Source organism: Staurois parvus, unplaced genomic scaffold (genome assembly GCF_062004578.1).
Source record: "Staurois parvus isolate SC_StPar_1 unplaced genomic scaffold, SC_StPar_1.0 ptg000329l, whole genome shotgun sequence".
In the NCBI taxonomy this organism is placed as follows: Eukaryota; Metazoa; Chordata; class Amphibia; order Anura; family Ranidae; genus Staurois; species Staurois parvus.
The window spans coordinates 480,829-507,127 of NW_028318125.1; the positions used below are offsets into that span (position 1 = coordinate 480,829).

Genomic DNA, 26,299 nt, shown 5'->3' on the forward strand with positions numbered 1-26,299 from the left:
CCCTGGAGGAGCAAATCACTTACTTCTTGTAGGGTTCACGGTAGCAAAGGACTTCCTGGGGTTTGAAAGTGATGCCCCCTTTTAATTTAAAAATTTTAACTTCTTGGCCAGAGAACAATATGGGCTGGTTCACGAGCATTGAATGGGTGTTGGCTTTCGAGTAGTATAAATCTCATTGGCAGATTTGGCCCTTCTTACCATTTTTGAGCCAGTGATAGAAAAGACACTTCAAGCTGAGCTCCACCCAAAAGGGGAATTTCAACTTTAAGGCATGTCTCCCACTCCTGGTTAAGGATTGCCACCTTTGTGTATAGAGTCTTTGAATGGGACAGGTACCTGCTCCCGCTTGTGCTGCAATTGTAAATTGCCCTACTACCCCCTCCGTTGTTTTCTTGGAGGTGTCTGGTCCCTGAAGACTACGGGACCATTCCCAAAGTGCAGCGCTACTCAAGCATGTGTAATGGGCACCTGCTTAGGAAGCCAAAAGCTGTCACAGACAGGGGCACACATTGAAGATGGTGGTGCCAGGGCGAGAAGATGGCTGATAAAACCAGTCATGGTGAGTACCCTGCTGGATGGAGGGAGCGTTGAGTGTCTGTAATTGACAAGTCAGCAGCTACCGTTTTTGTAGCTAATGACTGTTATTTTTTGATAGGTGGAGTGTAAATCCGCTTTAAAATGTACTGTACAGCATTTCTGACAAACGCGGCTTAAGATATGGTGTGGCCCTAGGGTCAATGTGTGTTTAGAATACTTCCAAAATGCACATACAAAAACACTACATCCAAATGCATGTTCCATTTCTATAGCATGTTAAACAGAAGAAAAATGCACTTACATAATGTTAACATGCGCAAGTAAAAGTAGACAAACTACACATACTTTTATTCTGGTTTCACATACATGCATTGTGGTATAACACCGCACTCCTGGGCAAATCACATGCAATTTGTGTGCATTGCAATTAGAGACAAACATTTTGCACACCTCAAATTGCACGGCATCCGGGCCAAAAATGTGCAGGACCCTTTTTCAGGGTATGCACATGGGTGTGATCCAATTTGGCAAATCGCAATACGCTTTGTGTACCAATTTTGGTGTGTTGTTAACTTCACCTAGAAAGCCGCAGCAGGTGGCATGAAAGGGTTGCGACTGTGATGCGGTGCAGTGCTTGCACAGAAAACACTGCAAATTTCACATCGCATCTATGTGACACCAGAATGTGCCAATATGTGGCTTGACAAAGCACAGTGGTCACTGCAGATTATTTTCAATCCATGTTTTTTTACACTTTTCATTCACTGGTTTAACTCAGATGATCGTTAATCTCCGGAGATCACATGCAGCCCCTCAACCATCTACACATATCTCTGGAAATCTATACAGATCTCCTTGAAAAAAAGTCTCCTCTCTTCTTCGGAAAACAATTGTCCTCCACCTCATAAACAGGGGGACAGAGAAGACTTCTCCTTGATAACTAAAATCAGATTAATTATCTGTGCTTAATAAAACATACACAATACTGCAAATGCATTGTACTGTCGAAGGCATTGCACACTAAAAATGTCAAATGCGTTAGTGTGTACAGTGCATGAGTGTAAAATGCTTTAGTGCACACTGCAGTGTACAACATATTGCACACTGTAATACACTGTACTATGTAATACCGTGTACACCAACGCATTGTAGACTGTAATGCACTATACACTGTCATGCAGGATAGAGCTACGCATTGCACACTGTGATACCGTGTACACCAACAAATTGTAGACTGTAATGCACTGTACACTGTCATGCAGGATGGAGCAACGCATTGCACACTGTGATACCGTGTACACCCACACATTGTAGACTGTAATGCACTGTACACTGTCATGCAGGCTAGAGCTATGCATTGCACACTGTGATGCCGTGTACACCCACACATTGTAGACTGTAATGCACTGTACACTGTCATGCAGGATAGAGCTATGCATTGCACACTGTGATACCGTGTACACCAACACATTGTAGACTGTAATGCACTGTACACTGTCATACAGGATAGAGCAACGCATTGCACACTGTGATACCGTGTACACCAACACATTGTAGACTGTAATGCACTGTACACTGTCATGCAGGATGGAGCAACGCATTGCACACTGTGATACCGTGTACACCCACACATTGTAGACTGTAATGCACTGTACACTGTCATGCAGGATAGAGCTACGCATTGCACACTGTGATACCGTGTACACCCACACATTGTAGACTGTAATGCACTGTACACTGTCATGCAGGATAGAGCTACGCATTGCACACTGTGATACTGTGTACACCCACACATTGTAGACTGTAATGCACTGTACACTGTCATGCAGGATGGAGCAACGCATTGCACACTGTGATACGCTGTCCACTGTCATGCAGAATCCAGCAACGCATTGCACACTGTGATACGCTGTCCACTGTCATGCAGAATCCAGCAATGCATTGCACACTGTAATACACTGTACACTGTAATACCATGTACACGAACACATTGTAGAATGTAATGCATTATACGCAGTATACATGTCCAGATATTCAAAGATTAGCCATGAAGGCCTAGCTGGTTACCTATTTGGCGACCGCAGATAGCCGAATAACGCTACACTGCATCCAGGCAGCTCTGGGAGGGCGTCATATGACATTCTGGCAGAACGCGCTCTCCGTGATTGCTGTGTCCTAAGGACACAGCTGATCACGTGATGTGGTAAAAGGCCAATCACAGCGGCTTTTTACCATGTGATCAGCCATGTCCAATGACACGCTGATCACCGGGAAATGCATTTGCCAGGTCTTGGCTGCACTTTCCACACGCTGTCAGAATGTGTGGAAAGTACTGCCAAGAACCAGCAGTTATCAGAGCAGGGGTCGGCACCGATGATCAGTGCCCACCAGTGCCACCCAACAGTTCCGCCCACCTGTGGCCAGCAGTGCCACCCACCAGTGCTGCCTCATCAACGCACATCAGTGTTGCTAAATTACAGGTTTACCAAATGTTATAATATAAACAGACTTTTGTTCATTATGAGCTATTTTGTTGTTTATCAAGCAAAAAGTAAAACACACAGCAGCAAGTCAATACCACCCAAAGAAAGCTCTATTTGTCTGAAAAAACTGATATAAATTTAAGATGGGTACAATGTGGCATGACCGCACAATTGTCATTCAAAGGGTAACAGTGCAGAAAGATGAAAATTGGCCAGGGCAGGAAGGGGGTATGAGTACCCAGTAGGCAACTGGTTAATATCATTGACCCATCAATACCCAGGAGCTAATGTACAGATAAGTAGCATGTGCACCAAGTGAGATTCTGCTAGGCCCCACCCAAAAAATTGCAATTACCTGTCCCTCACATGTTATAAACATATTTGCAATGGCCACACTTACTTTACATACTGTATAAGGATCATCTCCTCAGTTGAGAACTGTGCTCTCGCCATGTCCAAATGCCAACCAAACTTACAAATTATTTCCAACTCCAGAAACCTCCAACCACTGTCATCCACTTACACTCCACACAACCACTTCCGGGTGCGCGCGCGCATGTGATGACGGACTTCCGGGAGGATAGCCACTCGTGCGCCATGGGGACACCTGTTTGGCGTTTGTTTGCGATCGCGCATTTTTGTGCACGATAGCACATTTCTATGCGCAGCTATGAGCTTTCGCATATATGTGTTTCTTATTGATTTGTTTTTTTAACCTTGGCTAATATATATTTGTTGCCAAAGGCCAAAAATCAACACAGTGTGGACTATTTTATTGCTGTAAATCGAATTGTAGAAAACCTGTAGCTGGCTGCACAGTGAATATGGTACATAACAATATTGTGGTGCAAGAGGGGTTTATTTTTTTTGGTTTTGAAAAAGCCAGTTTGCACACACTTGCATATGCATGCTCTTACAAGCTACATTTGAGCAGATTATATAAGTATACAAAGTAACTATTAAGGTTCATATATTGAACATAAAAAACACAAAAACATCGGTCAAACATTTATTGATTAAATATATCTTCATTTATTTGGTCAGCAGGAACAAGTAGGTACAGTCCATATCTTGGTGAGTCACAAAAAGAATAGAATTGATGTGGCGAAAATAAAACACTCCTGCTCATAAGAGCTTACAATCTAAAGATACTTCTAATGAACTGGTTATAGCAGGAAACAAAGGAGAAGATGAATGAAGTAATATTTTCGTGCACATAAGATTTACTTGCACAATCACTTAGTATAAAGATCCATTCACAAAAAAGTCTACAGATCAAAATATCAAGAAAACAAGACGTGAAAAAAACCCTCCCACCTCTACAAATCCCCTACACATACATTTGTCAGCAGGTTTGTCAGAAAAATGCATTGGAGTCTAAATAAGCAAGCAAAATTAAAACAAGAGCAGATTTTAAACAAAACGATTGACATGTGTGAGGCTTTCAATGCAAAGAGAAAAAACACAATCATTGTGCAATAACACACAAACACACTTTACAAGGCCAAAAATATGCAAACATTTCCAGACCACTTCCAAACACAGCCTGAGTGGTGTCTGGGGCAATTCAGCACAAAATCCCTTCTTCCCCCAAACCACTACAAGCAAGGACTTAATCAAAAACCACACGGCCTAGTAACAGGCCAAATCACTCACTACTGCACACCTTTATATAAACTAGGTTGTATTTGGAGCGTGCCAAACAAGGCCCCACACCCAATTAAGCCACACCCACCACTGACCTTAATTTGGTCCGTGAAAGTGTTTTCACCTGATGAATCCTCTTCCTACCTGCATTAACCCTTGGTATACAGGCCCCACAAATCAGAAAGAAATATACAGTGAAATGTACGTGTGCAGCATACAACAGAACATTGAGCAGGGATGTGAAAGGGAACCCCAATTGGAACCTTTATTGCTACTATGGTCACAATTCCCTCCAGATTCTCGCATGAGTTAAGACAGTCACATGACCATATCTTGTATGCAATAAATGACATCGATTTGACTAGTATGGTGAATTTCCCATCAATTGGCAAAACACTCCAGAAATCAAACATTACACTCTGGGCAAAGCCGATTTACAAATCATGTGACTTACAGTAAAGTTGACCATTTCAATGCAATTTTCAAGACATCTGACACAGATCTCTATGCAAATTGCCACTAAAGTAGAACATGTACTACTTAAGAAATCACTGTTTGAAACGCACCCATGTGGTCGCTCTAATAGCAGACAATAGGGTGCGACTTACAACTTGCATGTTGTGCAAATCACATGCCAAGTCCCACTCAATGTGCACGCTATTGGAGCATTCATATTGTTGTGGTTCAAACTTGGTAGGAGCCGCAAGTAATAATGGAGTAATGAATACACTACTTTTCATGCAATTTGCTGAGAGATCAGTGTCGAATGTCTTGCAAATTGCACTTGAAATCACCATGTACCCCGACTTTGAAATCATGCAACTTCTATGCAAGTCACATGATGTGACTGTGGTGTCATTAACACCACTTAGAAATCTGCTTTAATGTGACCGGGTGGCCCCCAGTAACATTGTTTGCGATTGCCATGCAATTGGCATGACAGGCGACTTGCAAATCGTAGACCAAGTCGCACCCTATTGGCCACTGTAGGCTCTGTTCACATCCAATTGGATTGTGAACTCTAGCAACTTCACTGTAAGTTGGGCAATTGCTGCATCGGATTAGATGTGACAGTGGTGTTAGCCCCCAGTAACATTGTGTGCAATTTGCCATGCAAAGGGCAAGCTGCTGGCCATGCCAATCACATGACAAGTCACATCCAGGGTGTACAATTTCAGGTGTGATTTGTAACTCCACGCTGAAATTAAAAAAAAAAACAGCGTGGGTCCCCCTCAATATCCATACCAGACCCTTATCCGAGCATGCAGCCCAGCAGGTCGGGAAAGGGGGGGGGGACGAGCGAGCGCCCTCCCCCCCTCCTGAACCATACCAGGCCACATGCCCTCAACATGGGGGGGTGCCAGATCCCGGCCCCCCCCATGTGAATGAGTCTGCGGTACATGGTCCCGTGACTCATTCAAAAAAAAAAAGGTGTGGTGTAAAAAAAACACAGTACAGGGTCTTTGACAAGTCCTTTATTAAAACAATGTCCCCCAAAGTAGATCCAACGACAATCACGGCGGCGGCGTGAACCGAAAAAAGAAAAAAAAAAGAAAAAAGTTCCGGTCTTCAGCCGTCTGAAATAAAGGCTAGCTGACATTTCTTAAATAGGTTAGGGGCGGGGCCAGCCGGGGACATCATCCCCGCCCCTTACCTATTTGAGAAATGTCACCCTGTCTCTCCACTGAGGCTAACTAGCTGAATGCAGGAGACAGTCTGACAGTTCTTATATAGGTATGGGGCGGGGCCAGCCGGGAACAGCAAGCATGTGACATGGGGCGGGTCACTCGGATGATGTCCCCGGCTGGCCCCGCCCCATACCTATATAAGAAATGTCAGCTATCCTTTTCTTCACAAGGCTGGAAGACTCCGACGTGAGCGGAACTTTTTTTTTCTTTTTTCGGGTCCCCGCCGCCATGATTGACGTTGCATCTACTTCGGGGGACATTGTTTTAATAAAGGACTTGTCAAAGACCCTGTACTGTGTTTTTTTTACACCACACTTTGTTTATTTGTGAAGGATTAGCGGGACCATGTACCGCAGACTCCTTCACGTAGGGGGGGGCGGGATCTGGGGGCCCCCTTGTTAAAGGGGGCTTCCAGATTCTGATAAGCCCCCCGCCTGCAGACCCCCACAACCACCGGCCAGGATTGTGGGGAAGAGGCCCTTGTCCTCATCAACATGGGGACAAGGTGCTTTCAGGGGGGAGCCCCCCCTGCCCCAAAGCACCCCCCCATGTTGAGGGCATGTGGCCTGGTATGGTTCAGGAGGGGGGGGCACTCGCTCGTCCCCCCCCCTTTCCTGACCTGCTGGGCTGCATGCTCGGATAAGGGTCTGGTATGGATATTGAGGGGGACCCACGCTGTTTTTTTTTTTAATTTCAGCGTGGAGTTCCCCCTTAATATCCATACCAGATCTAAAGGGCTTGGTAAGGATGAGAGGGGGGACCCACGCTGTTTTTTTTTTTTTTTCTTTTATTGCGGACCTTTATTTTTACATTCAGCTGTCAAAATAAATATTATCTAGACCTTCGAAATAAGTAAAATCATTACAGAAATAATTATAAAGGATAAGAAACAAAAATAGAATCACTAGAACTAAGGAAATCAAATTAGAATACATAAAGATATGCCGAGTGCTGTTTGTTTAACACAGTAGACGCGACCGAGTGTTGGCTGTCAGAGGAATCCACAGTAAGATTTACTATTGGGCAGTGGCTAAAAAGCAAACGCCCATGGCAGACACCTAAAATGTGTTCTGCACATGCTCAGTTATATCGGCCAAAGACACTGCACGGGCGTCTAGATTTTTACTGTGTCAATTTCCTTGAAAAAAACGATTTTTAACACATTCTTAATTTTTTTGGAAATAGCAGATATTGTTTAAAGTGAAGTCTTGATATTTGGCAAAGCAAATTTCTAAGTGAACATGTCTCTGCAGTGATTTTTCATGGTGTTAGACGTGCTTCTTAGCAAGTCTGCTTTGTGAATCTGATTTCAGGCGTGTGTCTTTTTGTGAATTCGATTGGGCATCTACTTATGGGCTCTGCTCAATAGTAAATCTTGTTGCACAGTAAAAATAGACGGTCGCCCATAAAAATTGGGCGTTAGCCCATGAATATGCACCCACGCCCAATAGTAAATCAGGGCCTTTATGTTCACCTGAAAAAAATCAGTATTTTTTGCTAGGAAATTAATTTAAACCCCCAAACGTTATATATTTTTCTTAAAGCAGACACCCTAGTGAATAAAATGGTGGGTAATACAATTTTTTATGGCACATGGTACTCGCACAGTGATTTTTCAAAAGCAACTTTTTTTTAAAAAAAAGACACTTTACTTTTAATGCACAAAAACACAATATATTGGCTGATTATTTGGTAAAATATAAAAGATAATGGTATGCCGAGTAAATCGATACCAAACATGACATGTAGAGATGAGCGAATCGAAGTAGGCGAAGTGGAATTCGTTTCGAATATTAGGAAAATTCGCGTTGAATCCGAAAATAAGCAGACTTTGGACGCGCGAATCGAAATTTTTCCTAAAATGGCAGCGACATGTGCGGCGACGGAGCGGGGATGTCTGGGAAGGCGCGCAGACAAGGCGCGCTGACCCATAATGCATTCATTCATGACATGTGATCGCATTAGCCAATCAGCAGCCAGCCAGCCAGCCAGCACAGTGTAATGGTCGAGCTATAAATGGCGGCCATTTTAGAATTCTCCATTTGCCTCCAGTCATTCAACAGAGGCAGACCTGGCTGTATTCAGGGAGAGAGTTAGGGACAGAGAAACGTTACTTAGGGACACAGAAACGTTACTTAGGGCCACAGAAACGTTACTTAGGGCCACAGAATTGTTAGTTAGGGCCACAGAAACGTTACTTAGGGACACAGAATTGTTACTCAGGGACAGACAGAATTGTTACTGAGGGCCACAGAATCGTTACTTAGGGCCACAGAAACGTTACTTAGGGCCACAGAAACGTTACTTAGGGCCACAGAATTGTTACTTAGGGACAGACACAGAATTGTTACTGAGGGACACAGATTTGTTACTGAGGGCCACAGAATCGTTACTTAGGGCCACAGAATCGTTACTTAGGGCCACAGAAACGTTACTTAGGGCCACAGAATTGTTACTTAGGGACAGACACAGAATTGTTATTGAGGGACACAGAATTGTTAGTGAGGGCCACAGAACCGTTACTTAGGGCCACAGAAACGTTACTTAGGGCCACAGAATTGTTACTTAGGGACAGACACAGAATTGTTACTGAGGGACACAGATTTGTTACTGAGGGCCACAGAAACGTTACTTAGGGCCACAGAAACGTTACTTAGGGCCACAGAAACGTTAGTAGGGCCACAGAAACGTTACTTAGGGACACAGAATTGTTACTCAGGGACAGACACAGAATTGTTACTGAGGGATACAGAATTGTTACTGAGGGCCACAGAATCGTTACTTAGGGCCACAGAAACGTTACTTAGGGACACAGAAACGTTACTTAGGGCCACAGAATTGTTACTTAGGGACAGACACAGAATTGTTATTGAGGGACACAGAATTGTTACTGAGGGCCACAGAACCGTTACTTAGGGCCACAGAAACGTTACTTAGGGCCACAGAATTGTTACTTAGGGACAGACACAGAATTGTTACTGAGGGACACAGAATTGTTACTGAGGGACACAGATTTGTTACTGAGGGCCACAGAAACATTACTTAGGGCCACATAAACGTTACTTAGGGCCACAGAATCGTTAGTTAGGGCCACAGAAACTTTACTTAGGGACACAGAATTGTTACTCAGGGACAGACACAGAATTGTTACTGAGGGATACAGAATTGTTACTGAGGGCCACAGAATCGTTACTTAGGGCCACAGAAACGTTACTTAGGGCCACAGAAACGTTACTTAGGGCCACAGAATTGTTACTTAAGGACAGACACAGAATTGTTATTGAGGGACACAGAATTGTTACTGAGGGCCACAGAACCGTTACTTAGGGCCACAGAAACGTTACCTAGGGCCAAAGAATTGTTACTTAGGGACAGACACAGAATTGTTACTGAGGGACACAGATTTGTTACTGAGGGCCACAGAAACGTTACTTAGGGCCACAGAAACGTTACTTAGGGCCACAGAATCCTTACTTAGGGCCACAGAAACGTTACTTAGGGCCACAGAAGTATAACTGCACCTGTCTCTTCTGTTAGTGACATCACTCTTGATGTACCTTCCGTGTCTTCTGTATCTATGCCTCAGCCTCTACCTCTACCTCTCCCTTCTTCCTGCTTCACCCCAGCTCCTTCTGTTTCCAACTATGAAGCCTACTCAACAACCGATTTGCAGACTATCTGTGAATCAAGGGGAATAGACACCCGGTTAAGAAACAGGGCGGATTGCATCAAAGCGCTACGAACCACTGATCAGACCCCTGCCCCCCAGCTATACCCTGATCTGAGGGACCTCAAACCTGAAGGTGCAGTAAGCGAGGTGGTTAATCTAAGCCCACCGATGAAGCTGGGTCAGCCCTTGCACTCTTCCCGGACCGAGGCCTATCCAGTCAGAGTGCAGCAATTTGAAGGTCCTCCCAATGCACGGGGGGAATGGACTTTAGGGGAACGGGTAGTTTGGCATGTCCCCTTCACCCCGGCAGAGATCCGCACTATTCTGGCTGAGCTCCCGGACTATCGAGTCAATCCGAGAGGATTTGCTCGAATGTTTGGACAAAACCAGTTCAGCTATGGTATGAGCGGGTCAGATTGTACGCAGATCCTACGGGCTAAGGTGGGCATGGAAGTGGCCAGTACAGTGATTGCAGGGTGCTCTATAACCACGCATGAGGAGATGACTTCAGGGGGCAAAGAGTTCTGTACACAGCTAAAGGCAAAGCTTCCAGAAATGTATGGTGCTACGGACATGATGCTCACCCAGGGTCCTAATGAGGAAAGCGCCTGCTTCTGGTGCCGTCTCAAGCAGACGGCACTGGATGCGGATCTGGAAGTTGGACCTGATGCTCCAACTGAAGGGGTAAAGGTGACCGCGACGCACATTCTGTTGCGGGCCAAATTTTTGGAAGGCATCAATATTAAAATTCGGGAAAGGCTGGTTCTGGCCCGACCCGAATATAATGAGATGTCTATCCCTGCTATCCTTTCCACTCTTGCGGCAATAGAGAGGGAAATGGATAGAAGAAAACAAGACAAGGCCAAAGTTCTTATGTCCCAGACCCCACACGAAAAACCAAGGGATCTGGGTCACAGGAAGGATAGGCCCCCACCCAGGTGCTTCCAGTGCCACCAAACGGGGCACATGAGGAGGAGCTGTCCCCAATTACCTAAAGGTCGATGGCAGTTCATTCCTGATGAGTCCTCTGCCCCTATGACCACCATGGTAAGTAACTCCTATGAATTCTCATAGGAAGTTGACAAATCAGTGTCGGCCCAGATCCATCTTTTTCTAGAGGAATTAAAATATCCCCTCCCTTGCCTCACCGACACCAGTGCAGCAAGAACGGTCCTGAGAAAACAGGACATCCAAGGCAAGGTACCCCTCTCAGGGGAAAGCCCTCCTAACCCCTACTAACCTCACTATCAAACGATGCACTATTCTTAACCCAGCTTCTCTTCTTCCTGTGTCGGAAGATGAGAAGGGGGGGAGGACAGCAATGACAGTGCTGAATTTTGCAACACGACTAACAATACTAACACCTCTTCTGCTAACATGTCTTCTTTGTCCACTACTAATCTCTCTTCCAAAGGACACGACTGCATTTCTTTGGTGGAACTGGAGTCAGCGGCGACACACCCCATATCACCCCGAGAGTAGCGGTAAGGTTGAACGTCTTCCGATACCCAAAAACCTTGGCCTGAGTGTCTCCCCATTGCCCCCTATTCCATCCGGAATGCCCCTCGGCAACCACATGGGCTGTCACCCTACGAGGTGTTGTTTGGGGGACATCCCAAAACAGGGTTGTACTTTCCTCAACAGTTGTCGTCTTTGCATTCATAGCTTACAGGTTATGTGCAATCTCTGCAACGGGAGCTGCAGAAGATACACCATCGGGTTCGCGAATCGCTCACCGATCCAAATGCAATAACAGGTGTTCTTTCTATTGAGCCAGGTGATTGGGTCGTCCTAAAGAAACATCAAAGAACCGGACTCGAGCCACGGTTCACCGGACCATACCAAGTCCAGCTGACGACACCTACCGCACTCAAACTCGAGGGACGAGACAACTGGGTGCACGCAAGCCACTGCAAGAAGCTTTTCAGCTACACCAGAGAATGAGGGGTGTCATTTTCCTTTTTCTTTTTGTTTGTATGTCATACATGTGTGTGAACGGAGGAAAAGACGGCAGATACCCCAACCTTTTATTTAAAATGCACCTGCGTTTAGCCAGAACCGCCAACAAAACCAACTGTTGGGTATGCTCTAAGCCCCCACCCAGTCATCACATGTCCGCAATGGCCGCTGTTCATGCCCTATATGACATCCGCGTCGGCATGAAAAAGCAAGGGACCCCTGGTCAGCCCCCACGTAGACATTTGTCGGTAGAACTTATTGACACATTTTTAGCAGGTAACATCAGTTTTAGCACCAATATTAGCTCTAGCTCCTGTAGGACCCTCGTCAGTCCATTATGGGTAACTGGGCAGCTAGGCAGCCCTCAGGTGTGCTTTAACATCAGCTTTGGCACAGGTAACAAGTTTGTTGGGACTACCACCTGCGAGGGAGGTATAACTGTCAATCTGACTAACCAGACTTCCCTTCTGAGTAACCACACTGACCGACCAGACCACGTGTGTTGGAAGGACGGATGTGATGTGCAGACTGAGGGAGCAATCCCCCAGTCTGTGCAACTGTTGCTCAGTGCCAGAGGCCGAACGAGGAACTCTTCCTGCTCTGCTCTGACAGGTCCATACTATTTTCTGTGTGGTTCGGCAGCCTATAGAACATTTCCCCAGAACGCGAAAGGTTTGTGTGCCCTCATAAAGCTAGTCCCCGCATCCTATGTAGTGATGGATCATGAAGAGTTGATGGTCCACAAGAAGGTAAGGATGGCAGGGAGAGTTCGCAGGGAGCTGTTCTCTGAGGGCGACCAAGCATGGGCTTGGTTCCCCTCATGGACAGGATGGGGAATAGAACTTATGAAGCGCCTGAACAATTTTTCTGTCATCGTGGATAGTATGTTTAACGAGACCGTAGAGGCTGTCAGAGAAATTGCCCAAGAACAACGGCAGATGGGAATTCTAGTGCTTCAGGAGAAGATGGCCCTTGATTACCTTTTAGCCGCCAAAGGGGGGTTCTGTGAGTTCATCGGAGAGGATTGTTGTACTTGGATAGAAGACACCGATGACAAGGTCCAGGCCCATATGGACAAAGTTAGTTAACTACAGGGAAAAGCTAGAGCTATAGCTAGTGAGGGTTGGAATCCGTTCAAGGGTTTGGGAGGATTGGGAGATTTCCTGTTCTCCATCGGATCTTGGTTGAAGGAAGTGGGAGTGTATGTCCTGATGCTTCTCTTTTTCATCTGCCTTTTATATGCCGCGGTGAGATGTTCCTGTTGCCTCATCGACCGTGTAAGCCAAGCTCGGGCAGACGACCACATCTCCATGACCGCTCCTGGGATCCCACTCCAACCACTGATCGGAGGAAGACCTCACCAACCATCCACCTTCTCTACAGATTATGTCCTGGCTTCCCTCTAATTTATCTCTCTGAAGACCACATTCTCCAAGACCTTCAAGCAAGCTTCAAGCCTCATCATGGTTTGTGTCTGCAATTTGGAAAACCGTCTGGGTCGAGACCAGCCTTGTGTGGCCCCGTCTGCAGGGGCAATTTGAGAATCTATTGCTGGATCTCCCCAGACCACCGTGGGATCACAAGCCTTATTCATACCACAAGTCTGTTTGTGGTTTTTGCAAGAGCCTTCCTGTAGTGAAGGTTCCAACGCTCTTGAGGATCATTGCTTCAATCAAGCCTGTTTGCGTCGAGTCTGCGTCGGGTCTTGTTGTTTCAGGTACCCCGTGGAGCTTTATTCTCAGGGACAACTACAGGAACTCTTTGAAGTTTGAGACTACACCCATCAAGCTGAAGAAGATCAAGAAGGGACACGAGGAGAATATGATAAAACAGGAGGGAATGTCATGGAAATTTTGTATTGTTGGTCGAACTTTAAATGTGTCATATATTCGTGTTATTCATATGTCTCTCGTGTGGCTTAATTAAAGCTCTGAAGGCTGCAATTGGGCCATGCGCATGTACAATGTATGTATTACAGTACTCAGCTTGGTAATGGATGAGATGGCAGATCTGCGCTTATAGACCGGCGTGTATACCACCACGGCATTCGATGCGAATGTCGCTGGCAGTAGACCGCAGGCCTGTATCCACATATCAGCAGCATAGTACCACATGGGCTTCATAACGCAAGGCGCCAAGCGGTGTGAACTCCACGTGTAGGCTTATGCATATCTTACAACCCATTACCAATCTGAACTGTATCTTGGATGGATGTGTTTTAATAAAGATCGTATCGGGCCCATCCAGGTACAGACTGATATTTTTAGGGAGTGCTTGTGCAGAGAATGGACATACCAATAGAAGCTAGTAGGACAGGAAATATGACCTCAGATGGCTCATGGGGGGGAAGGGGAGGAAGTCTGCTGACCTCAGAAGACTCATGGGGGAGGACCAGTGATAGATATTAGGAAAGGCTATGCTCCAATTGGAGTATACATCCTGTGTATAGGCACTCCCCATTGCATTGTTTGGTGGGAGGGGATTGACTTTATTCATGTGGGGGGCATGTGTGTATTTTTAATAAAACAGAGAGCTGGGTCTAAAACCAGCCCTGATGTGAGTTGCAACACCATCCTGAGAGTGTCGTTTGATCATTCTAGGGTAACAGAGCTCTAATTCCCCCACATCTCAACAGAGCCAAAGTATTTGGATGGGCAGGAATCGTGTAGTTTGGCTGCAGTCGTGGTAAGCAAGATTCGCACAGCTTTATGGGGGATTTCTGCGCATCCAACTGCGAGTACTCACGGTAAGGAGAAATTCGTTAAAGCGAATTTCCAAGACACCCCGTACCGACTCCTCATGCTGTGACGTTGCAACAAGGTGGAATTCAACCCTACATATGTTAGACCGCCTTTACGAACAGCAAAAGGCCATCACAGATTTCCTGATGTTAAAAGCGGATAAAGGTACTCCCTGTGTAACTTAGATGTCAGCCATTGGCAGCTCATGCGTGACACCTGCGCTTGCTCAGGTCCTTTGAGGAGGCCACGCTATTCGTGAGTTGGCAGGACTATGGGATGAACGACGTCATTCCTCTGTTGCACGTCCTGGAACAAATGCTGTTAACAATGGCTTGTCAGGGTGCGGTAGACGTGGCGCACAGATCTCAACGCCACATGACCCCTGTGGGGGCAGGACAGGAAGAAGAGGAGGAGGTAGAGGAGGACATTGGTGCTCAGGAATTATTGAGTGAAATGGGTTTTTTTTCCACTCAGCGGACAGGAGTGGAGGAGCAGGAGCATCTGGTAGAGGAGGAGGAAGAGGAGACAGAGGACCCAGACGCACCGTGGCAGTATGCTGTGGAGATGGAGGCAGGGAGTCCCTCGCATTCCTTGGCACAAATGGCCCATAGCATGCTCGCTTGCTTGCGTACCGACAGCCGAATAATAACCATCAGACAGAGGGATGACTTTTGGCTGTCCACCTTGTTGGACCCTCGCTACCATTCCAAAATGGTGGCCTTTTTCACACCTGCTGAGAGGGAGGCCAAAATAACGTACTATAAAAACCACCTATGTAGTCAGCTGGTCTCTGCCTGTCTGCGCCAACGTCCATCCTCAGACACTGTGGGCCCTGTGCGCTCGCGTTCCGCTGCCATGGCAGCAGGGGAGGGGTGGGGTGGTAGGAGCAGTGGCAGCTCCACCAGCAGCGGCTGCCTCAGTCTGCAGTCGATGATGAGTAGCTTTCTTCACCAGCGCAGTGAGGAAACTACTAACCAGCCGCAGCAGCAGCAGCAGCATCAGGTGGACCTGGAGCAGGACCTCAAACAACAGGCTTAGGCCTACTTGGACAGCACCCTGCCAACCGAGGTAGACAATCCCCTTGACTACTGGGCAACGAAACTTGACCTTTGGCCCCAACTAGCTGAATTTGCCCTTGAAAGGCTGTCATGCCCGGCCAGTAGCGTGGCATCGGAGCGCGTGTTTAGTGCGGCAGGAGGTATTGCAACTCCGCGGAGGACACGACTGTCCACCCAAAGTGTGGAGAGACTCACGTTTGTGAAAATGAATCAGGCGTGGATTAGTCTGGATTTCAAACCACCAGTTCCTGACACAACTGACTAAATCCGCCATGAATCATGCCCCAAACATGTGCCACTTTCAGGTCTCCTCACACTGCTGGTGTGTTCCATTTTTTGTCATAGGGTGCTGGCAGATTACGGGCCTCCCATAGCTGCTGCCAGGCCCCTAATCTGCCATGGGCCCCTATACCGCCTCCTCATGCTGCTGCCAAGTCCAGAGTCTCTCATGGGTCCCTGTACGGCCTCCCATTGCTGCTGTCTCCATCGCCACACTCTGCCATGTGCCACTTTCAGGTCTCCTCACACTGCTGGTGTGTTGAATTTTTTGACATAGGGTGCTGGCAGATTACGGGCCTCCCATAGCTGCTGCCAGGCCCCTAATCTGCCATGGGCCCCTATACCGCCTCCTCATGCTGCTGCCAAGTCCAGAGTCTGTCATGGGTCCCTGTACGGCCTCCCATTGCTCCCACTCTGCCATGTGCCACTTTGAGGTCTCCTCACACTCCTGCTGTTTTCCATTTTGTCATAGGTTGCTGGCAGATTACAGGCCTCCCATAGGTGCTGCCAGGCCCCAAATCTGCCATGGGCCCCCGTACCGCCTCGTCACGCTGCTGCTGGGTCCACAGTGTGACATGGGTCCCTGTACCGCCTCCCATTGCTCCCACTCTGCCATGTGCCACTTTGAGGTCTCCTCACACTCCTGCTGGTTTCCATTTTGTCATAGGTTGCTGTATGGCCTCCCATTGCTGCTGCCTCCACCGCCACACTGTGGCTCCACACTCTGGTTTTGGCCCCGTGACTGCCGAAATGAGTGAAGTGTGCGGTGATTCTAAGATCGACGGCACTCATCTGCATGTCATACTGACTGACAGTATTATTTCTCTTCCCCAGCAGACTCCAAGGGCATTTAAATTAAAGGTACAGTGTTCTGCACTAATATTAAGTCTCTCTGAAGCCTAGAAACACCCTTTTTTAGGTTAAATTCACAGCGAATATATTCAACTCGAATCGAATATTGTCCACGAATTCGCCGAATCAGTCGAATCGAATTTTTGAATACTTCGCTCATCTCTAGTCCTGATATTTATGGGTCTCCCTGACCCAGGATCAAACAGCCGGCCCGGGGGATACAGGCAACTATAAGCCGGCAGCACTTTATTTAATTAGAGCACCAACCAGCCTCCTCTTTCCCACCGAGGTCCTCCTCAGCTGGTCCCTTTCTCCTGCTTCACTCCTCCACTGGCCGCACGGCTTTCCAGTCCTGTAGCACAGGGGGAGCCGACATGTCACTGCTGCTCTGACAGGGAGCCGGCCGGCGTCTCTGCCTCCCAGTGATGCCTGCGGCGAGCAGCATACTCACACCGCCCTGCTTCGTCTCCCCGGCAACCCGACAGCTGCACTGGAGTCTCCGCAGCGAGATCACCTTCCGGAGGTCCGTGCCCGCTCTCCTCTCCCCTCCACGCGCCAGTCTCTCCCCGCTTGGAGCTCTCCTCAAGCAGGTAGGGCTTCACTCCATGAGGGTCTCGGAAGGTTAGTTTTAGAGGTTATTGGAGAGCACTCACATCGTGCTCTCCGATGCCGCCATGTTTAGGCTCCGCCCTCACCTGTTCTGTCCTTTCCTGCTCCATATTATTATACAATCTTATGCAGTGATGTTTGATAAACCATATGAAATTAAAAAAAAAAAATGTGCAAAAAAAAACAAAATTGACTAGAAATACTTGGATACAATATGTTGCTAGTAAAACACATCCACCCAACCACCCAATCACAATTTCCAACCATGCCCCAGTCCTCATCCAGGTTTTCATATTGAAAACCATTTGAAATAAAATAAAAATGTGCAAAACGCATAAAAACACAATATATAAACCCACTTGTGTCCCTAAACAGGGTGAAATCACAAACATGTATTAAACCACACATGATAAAACACTTGGCATAAATAAATGCCCGAAGGAGCAGTGGAAATAGACTGACAAATGGCACTATTGTACCTATAAAACAAACAATAGGACAGTCAGGATAAATGGACCCTGACTATAAGACAATCTACAAGGACTATAACAAATCCTTCAACATAAATGTGCAACCACCACTCAACAAGTGCCCACACGTACCAAAGTATAAATGGCCGTGCTCTCGTCCCTAAACTTGGGACTATACTGCTATATAAATAGCAGAAAGAGAAAAAATAAAATTAACAAATAAAAATATTTAAATAAAATATTGAGTGAATCCACAAATGAAAATCCAGTGACACTATGATAAACACATAACTTAAATTTATAACAAAGTCCACAAAAACACGTGCCACCAATTATTAATAAACAATAAACAAATCGTCCATGCGTGTAATCTTCAATAGAGCTGGATATATAGGTATCTCCAGCGATCAATAAAAATCTGGCAGGTGAACAAAAAGTGTAATCCTTCACCAGTAAGATTGCCCCCTCACCTTCATGAAGCGACCACACAGGGTCAAACCGCTTTTTTGCTATAAAGCACAGCCAACCACTCAATCCTCCACGTCAGATTCGGAATCACAAACAGTGGTGGTATCCCCCTTGAGAACTTACCAGTATGACCTCTCCTGATATCTGGATGGTTTTCATATGATCTATTTGTACCTTGGTTTATCAAACATCGCTGCATAAGATTGTATAATAATATGAAGAATTGAGTTTGGGATAATTACACACAGGAGGATTCACTAGGGGTGTAATTGAAACCTCATTTTTGATTTAATTATTTATATAAGTATAAGTGTGGGAGCACAGCACCAATTATTTTATGTGCACTGCACTGCATTTAAATGAATTTGTGTGTGTTTGTGCATTTGCAGTGCAGAAAAATGTAGCTTGCTGTACTATTTTTTTTTTTTTTTGCACTGCACTAGTGTGAACTATGCCCATAGGATATACAAGAAAGAAAAAAGTGCCATAAGGACCGGGTGTATCCACCCATTTAAATGCATTTCCCCGACTCACCACTATTAGGGTGTGGATTCTTAAACCAACCGACATATAAACAGCTGACAAGAGCAGACTTGCCACAAAAGCAGTATATAACAAATCCCATGCAGAGTAATAATTCACTATGATAGTGGATGCAATTATTTTTATTAAGAGCACATGGATCATGAAAAGGTGGACATTTATATCATGGTGAACACATTGTCAATCATGAGAGTAACATAAAAAAAAATATATAAAAAAAACGTTCTGCGTTTTCACTTAGCTGCATGTATGGCAAAAAGAGCCAGATTAAAATTGGCAAAGACTGCTTCTGTGCTCATTATGGAAAGTCCATATATAGAATCCAGATATCAATATATCTTCCGTATTCTTAATCTGTATCTTCTATCTTTAGAGGTATCAAAGTAATTCCTTCCCATTCATCAAAGTGTGGTGATGGAAGCCTGAATAGCTGGAATCCTGAAGAATAGATGTGCAATGAATACAAAAAGTCCTTGAATATTTGCTAAACGCCTGTCATGAAGTTGCAGTGTCAAGATAAATCCTATTATTAAATCATATGGCCACTGATGGAGGCATATAATGTAATAGAATTATTAATTACCTTCTTAGCAGATCATCGTTATCACTTGGATTGATTAAAGTAGATTCACAGTGTATGGCCGATTTCAATCGGCCGATATTTTTTAAATAAAGTATTGTCAGTGGATAGCAGTCGTTATGGTTCTAAAATAAACAAACAAATGTTATTGTACCAAATTCACATGAAAATCATGGGCACTTCCAAATGAAGAAAATAATTACCCTAATAGAGACCATTATGTTTCCACTGGTGAGATATGTATCTGTGTAAATCCTCTGTGGTGATGAGAGATGTGTTCTCCTTTATACCAAAAATTATAGGATAATAGTAGAAATATCTTGATTGTGCATTAAGGCACGAAACATTCAAGTAACTTGCCAAAAATGTCTCTTTTATGTAAGAGCAAGGCGGCTCCTTTAGGGGATTCTTGGGACTAAACGTCCCGTTTTGCATATAGTAATGCTTATGAGCAGGGCTTTTTTTCTCAGAGGAAAGGTGGTGGAACTCCCCCACCCAAACCTGGCCACGCCCCCATCAAACCCTAGGACCACCCCTTTAGAGAACAGGAATGCAAGTAAAATTTGGGAGGGGCTATAAAAGTAAATGTATGGAATTAACACCGCCCCCCCCCCCCACATTAGTAAGAATAGCGAGTAACACTGCCCCCCCCCACATTAGCAAGAAAAGCGAGAAAAATTGTATCGCCGCTCCTTACCTGATGCTGACGATCCGCGCTATGGTAGGATCGACGAGCAGAGGGCGTGATGACGTCAGCGCGCACCGCCGGGTGTACTAAGATACACCTTTCCTATGGGGGTGGCCGCGCGCCCCCGATGTTTACACGCTGGCGGTAGAGGGGGGGGTGTGAAGCGTGCATGTCCCCGCTCACCGGCTGTGAGCAGCGGCAGTGACAGGTGCCGGGCACGCGCAAGCATGACATAAACAAGCCGCGTCCGGCACCTGTCACTTTCGCTGCTCTGCATAGCTTGTCAGCTCTGCAGAGGCAGTCGGTGAGCGGGGACAAGAAGAAAAAGGTGGCGGAACGCAGTACCGCCGCGTTCCGGCAGAAAGAAAGCCCTGCTTATGAGATAAAAAAATCAGTATTCACCTATAAAAAGCCCCAAAATGTCTCTCTCTCTCTCTCTCTCTCTCTCTCTCTCTATATATATATATATATATATATATATATATATAAAAGAGTGCTGGAATTCCCAATTGAGGCACGGAATATGTAGATCCCGTGTAACTTTAAATAGCAAGATATGACTTAGCTCTAATTCAAGGGTTACTTGCCACCGGAGAAAGTGAACTAATGCCACTTGAATTTGCAATGAACTCCTGAGAGTCATAGATACTTGTGGTTTTCCTTCTTGCCTTGTGTTTGTCCAAGATGGAGGCGCATGGCTTGCCTCTTTCCCCTCATGGATATTGCAGCATGGAGAGACGTAGAGCGTGATGATGTTACTACATTGACGCGTTTCGTCCGCCAATCATTGCGGACTTCATCAGAACTGGGAGGGAATAACTCTTCTCATTCCTTTTATAGTGCAAAATTTGCATATTCCCATCATTTTGTCGCCCTCTTGTGTTGAAATGTCATCACTACATTGTTAGTCCAAATTTAATTATAAAATAAGTATGATTGGCATTGAACATCAGAGAATAGCCCACACAGTAGATTGAGGTTCAGATAGTATTATTAATAATTGAATTACAACAGATGACAATAAAAAAAAAATATTCACTTAACATTTTCAGAACAATTAATATTGTTTATATATAATACTATAGTTCACTTCACAATGAAATGATCATATAGGGATTTATTTAAAAAATATTTTAAAATTCAATTCAGTGTTTAAACCATATGGTATTAAGGTTCCCAGTGTGTAAATCCAAAATTTCTACTTTTGTGGAAGAATTTTATCAAAATATCCTCTTCTAGAAGAAATATTTGAAAAGGAAAATACCTTTTACTTTTAGACCATCTGTTTTACCATGGTGTACTTCCTTAAAATGTTGGGCTAAGGGATTTTCTCTTTCTTTATCATTTCGAACAAGGAGCCACAAGAGATAGATCTGTATATAAAACCTACAACTAATAAAAATACTGAAGATTTAAAGGTAATAAATCTGTCTAAATTCAATCTTGAGGAAAGACATTATGGCCTATTACGGAAGGGTTTATCTTTTTCCCCCACTAATAGAATGGAACTCTTTGAAGTATATAAAGACTTAAATCTATTTTTGAGGAAAATATTATTGAGAATCCCATTTATTACTGAAAATAGGGCTGAAAAACAAGCAATTAAAGATTTATTAAGTCTCCTAGAAGAAGGGATGATAGAGGAGGAAATAAAAGAAGGAACAGTTTCTACTAAATGGAAAAGACATACTAAATTAAAAGTATCCTCAAAAAGAATGCCTAATATTAGTGAGAACAAATGGCTTAGCCTCTTTTTGGATTTAGTCCATAATGATTTACAGAAAATTGACTGGTTTAAAAAAAACTCAGACAATTTAACTAAGGAGGAAAGAATAGCCCTTGATGAATTATGTAATGCCAAAGAAATAGTAATTAAAAGAAGCGACAAAGGAGGAAATGTGGTACTTATGGAAAGTGAAGACTATGAAAAAGAAATTAAGAGGCAATTAAACAATCTAAATACATATATTCGATTGTGAGAAAATCCATTCCCCAAAATATTAAATATCTTAAATAGAAAAATTATTTGGGCCTATGAAGCTAATCTGTCGACTAAACAAGAATATGATATGCTTAATATTGACATTTATAATATTCCCACTTTCTATGTAATTCCAAAAATACATAAAAATCCACTTCAACCGCCGGGTCGCCCTATAGTATCAGCAGTAAATGGCCCTCTAGAAACAGTTGGTAAATTTATGGACGATCTTATTAAGGATCTACTAACAGGCTTGCAATCTTATGTTAAAGATACAAGAGATGTTCTATTTAGAATAGAAGATATTGAGGTTCCAGAGGGGGCCTTACTAGTTAGTATAGATGTGGAATCCTTATATACCTCAATTCCCCATAAATGGGGGCTTAGAGCAGTAGCTTATTTTCTGGAGGCACAATATCCAGAAATGGGGGCTCTGAATGAATGGATTCTTAATTTTTTAGAATTTTTGTTAACACACAACTGTTCTCAATTTTTGGGTACATTCTATCAACAAATTTGCAGGACATCTATGGGGGCCCCTTGGACCCCAACCTACACCTATCTTCATCTGGGATTATGGGAGTAGGATCTAGTATACACATCACCAATGTTTAAGAACCACATCACCCAATGGCTCAGATACATTGATGATATGTTCATGGTTTGGGAAGGAGAGGTTGAACAATTGCAAGAATTTCTTATTAGCTTGAATCTAAATGACAGAAATATTAAACTAATATATACTTTTGATTACAAAGAAATTTCCTTTTTGGATTTATCTATCTCAATCCATGAGAATACATTGATAACAAAAACATTTAGAATAGAGACAGCAGAGAATACCCTCTTACATGCAACTAGTCAGCACCCTGAAACATTGAAACAAGATATTCCGGTTGGTCAATTCCTTAGGATTAGAAGGAACTGTACAGATGAAATTCAATTTCAAATAGAAGCAGCACAACTCTACCAAATATTTAGAGAAAGAGGCTTGAGAAAAGCAAAATACAAGGCTTCACGTAAAGCTAGAAAGCAATTGATTACAGATACTAATACTAAATTGAATAATAAAAAACAACAAAATGAACCAGTAAGGTTCATAACAAAATATTGACAACAATGGAAAGAAGTTAAAAAAGTATTAGATTCACATTGGCACTTACTAACCATGAATCCAGGAATAGCACGAATTGTGGGAGGTAAACCACAGATGGTTGCTAAAAGAACTTCTAATTTGAACGATATATTGGTACAATCAGGATTTAAAAAGATTCTGAAAGAAAACTGGTTAACAAAAATGGGTAAGACCACAGGTATGTATCCATGTGGTCATTGCGAGATCTGTCCCTATGTACACAAATCTAATAAATTCCACAATGCAAATGATTCTAAAACATATGAAATTAAGAATTTTATAAATTGCTCTAGCAGTAGAGTAATCTATATGTTAGAATGCCCATGTAAGAAATTCTATATAAGAAAAACAAAAAGACCATTAAAAATACGTATTAGTAAACACATTAGGGATATTAAAAATGAATATAAAAACAAAAATGATAAAGAAAGAGAAAATCCCTTAGCCCAACATTTTAACCAATTCCAGTCTGGACACTTTTACCCCCTTCCTGACCAGGGCAATTTTCAGCTTTCAGCGCTATCACACTTTGAATGACAATTGCGCGGTCATGCAACACTGTACCCATATAAATTTTTTACCATTTTTTTGAGACAGATAAAACTTTATTTTTGTGGTATTTATTCATCGATGGGATTTTTATTTTTTTTGCTATGTAAATGAAAAAGTCCAAAAATTTTGAAAAAAAGTGTTTTTCTTATAAAATTTTGCAAATAAATAATATTTCATCATAAATCTTGGCCAAAAGTTATTTCGTTAACTTTTTAGTAAAAAAAAAAGCCAAATTAGTCTATAACCAAAAATTATAATTTTTAAACTTTTTTTTTTACATTTTTATTTTTTGTTATATTATTTATTTTATTATTTTATTTTTTTTACATACTGTCACCCTAGCAGTACAGTGTCACTATGGTGACACTGTACTACTTTTGGGGGGTGATGAAGATTTTTTTTTTTTTTTACACTGATTGCTTTTACACCCATATAGGATGTAAAAGCAAACATTTCTCTTTCTCTCTGTCTGCATTTTTGCAGCCATTGAGAACTACTGAGTTGTGATTGGTCGCAGCTTGTCACATGGTACAAGGCCGTTGTGAATAGCCTTGCACCATGTGACCTCTGTGATCATTCATAGATTTCACACGTAGTAAGCAATTATGTCACAAGTGACATCTTGCTTACTACTTTGCATGTGATCACTGATTGGCCAATCATTGATCACATGATAGGGACCTCGTACGATCGTTGTTTCACTGTGTCCGGAGGACACAGCAGGCACCGGATCACAGTGCTGCGCATGGGGAGGCCGTTTCTAAACGGCTACCCGACCCTGCAGTGCACCGTCCAGCTGTTTATATACAACGGCCGGTCGGGAGGTGGTTAAGGAGGTACACCATGGTAAAACTGATGGTCTAAAAGTAAAAGGTATTTTCTTTTAAATATTTCTTCTAGAAGAGGAGATTTTGATAAAATTCTTCTACAAAAGGAGAAATTTTGAATTTACACACTGGGAACCTTAATACCATATGGTTTAAACACTGAATTACATTTTTTTATATTTTTTAAATAAATCCCTATATGATCATTTCATCGTGAAGTGAATTTTGGTATTATATAATATTAATTGTTCTGAAAATGTTAATAAGTGAATATTTATTTTATTATTGTCATCTGATGTAATTTATTATTCATAATACTATCTGAACCTCAGTCTACTGTGTGGGCCATTCTCTGATGTTCAATGCCAATTTATAATTAAATTTAGACTAACAATGTAGTGATGACATTTCAACACAAGAGGGCGACAAAATGATGGAAATATGCAAATTTTGCACTATAAAAGGAATCAGAAGAGTTATCCCCTCCCAGTTCTGACGAAGTCCAGGATGATTGGTGGACAAAATCATCATGCTCTGCGTCCCTCCATGCTGCGATGTACATGAGGGGAAAGAGGCAAGCCATGCGCCTCCATCTTGGACAAACACGAGACAAGACGGAAAACCACAAGTATCTATGACTCTCGGGAGTTAATTGCAAATTCAAGTGGCATTAGTTCACTTTCTCCGGTGGCAAGTAACCCTTGAATTAGAGCTAAGTCATATCTTGCTATTTAAAGTTACACGGGATCTACATATTCCGTGCCTTCATTGGGAATGCCAGCACTCTTATATATAGAGAAATTGTTGGGCCTTTTATAGGTGAATACTGATTTTTTATCTCATAAGCTTTACTATATGCAAAACGGGACGTTTAGTCCAAAGAATCCTCTAAAGGAACCGCCTTGCTCTTACATAAAAGATACATTTTTGGCAAGTTACTTGAATGTTTCGTGCCTTAATGCACAATCAAGATATTTCTACTATTATCCTATAATTTTTGGTATAAAGGAGAACACATCTCTCATCACCACAGAGGATTTACACAGATACATATCTCACCAGTGGAAACATAATGGTCTCTATTAGGGTAATTATTTTCTGCATTTGGAAGTGCCCATGATCTTCATGTGAATTTGGTACAATAACATTTGTTTGTTTATTTTAGAACCATAACTACTGCTATCCACTGACAATACTTTATTTAAAAAATATCGGCCGATTGAAATCGGCCATACACTGTGAATCTACTTTAATCAATCCAAGTGATGATGATGATCTGCTAAGAAGGTAATAAATAATTCTATTACATTATATGCCTCCATCAGTGGCCATATGATTCAATAATAGGATTTATCTTGACACTGCAACTTCATGACAGGCGTTTAGCAAATATTCAAGGACGTTTTGTATTCATTGCACATCTGTTCTTCAGGATTCCGGCTATTCATGCTTCCATCACCACACTTTGATGAATGGGAAGGAATTACTTTGATACCTCTAAAGATAGAAGATACAGATTAAAAATACGGAAG

General features: G+C 43.4%; 1 protein-coding gene across 4 annotated transcripts in view; it reads left to right on the forward strand.

The window, feature by feature from the left end:
* Positions 1–14,556, forward strand: part of LOC149457274 (rho family-interacting cell polarization regulator 1-like) — a 423,950-nt gene extending 409,394 nt beyond the window's left edge. For 2 of the 4 annotated variants that reach the window (XM_089683950.1, XM_089683952.1), the window contains one exon: positions 11,799–14,556. In XM_089683950.1, coding sequence (XP_089540076.1) covers positions 11,966–13,072 — 1,107 coding nt within the window. In that variant the 5' untranslated portion in view covers positions 11,799–11,965 and the 3' untranslated portion in view covers positions 13,073–14,556. The remainder of the gene's footprint in view (positions 1–11,798) is intronic. The other 2 variants (XM_089683951.1, XM_089683953.1) reach the window with 1 other exon arrangement.
* The last annotated feature ends 11,743 nt before the right edge of the window (positions 14,557–26,299 follow it).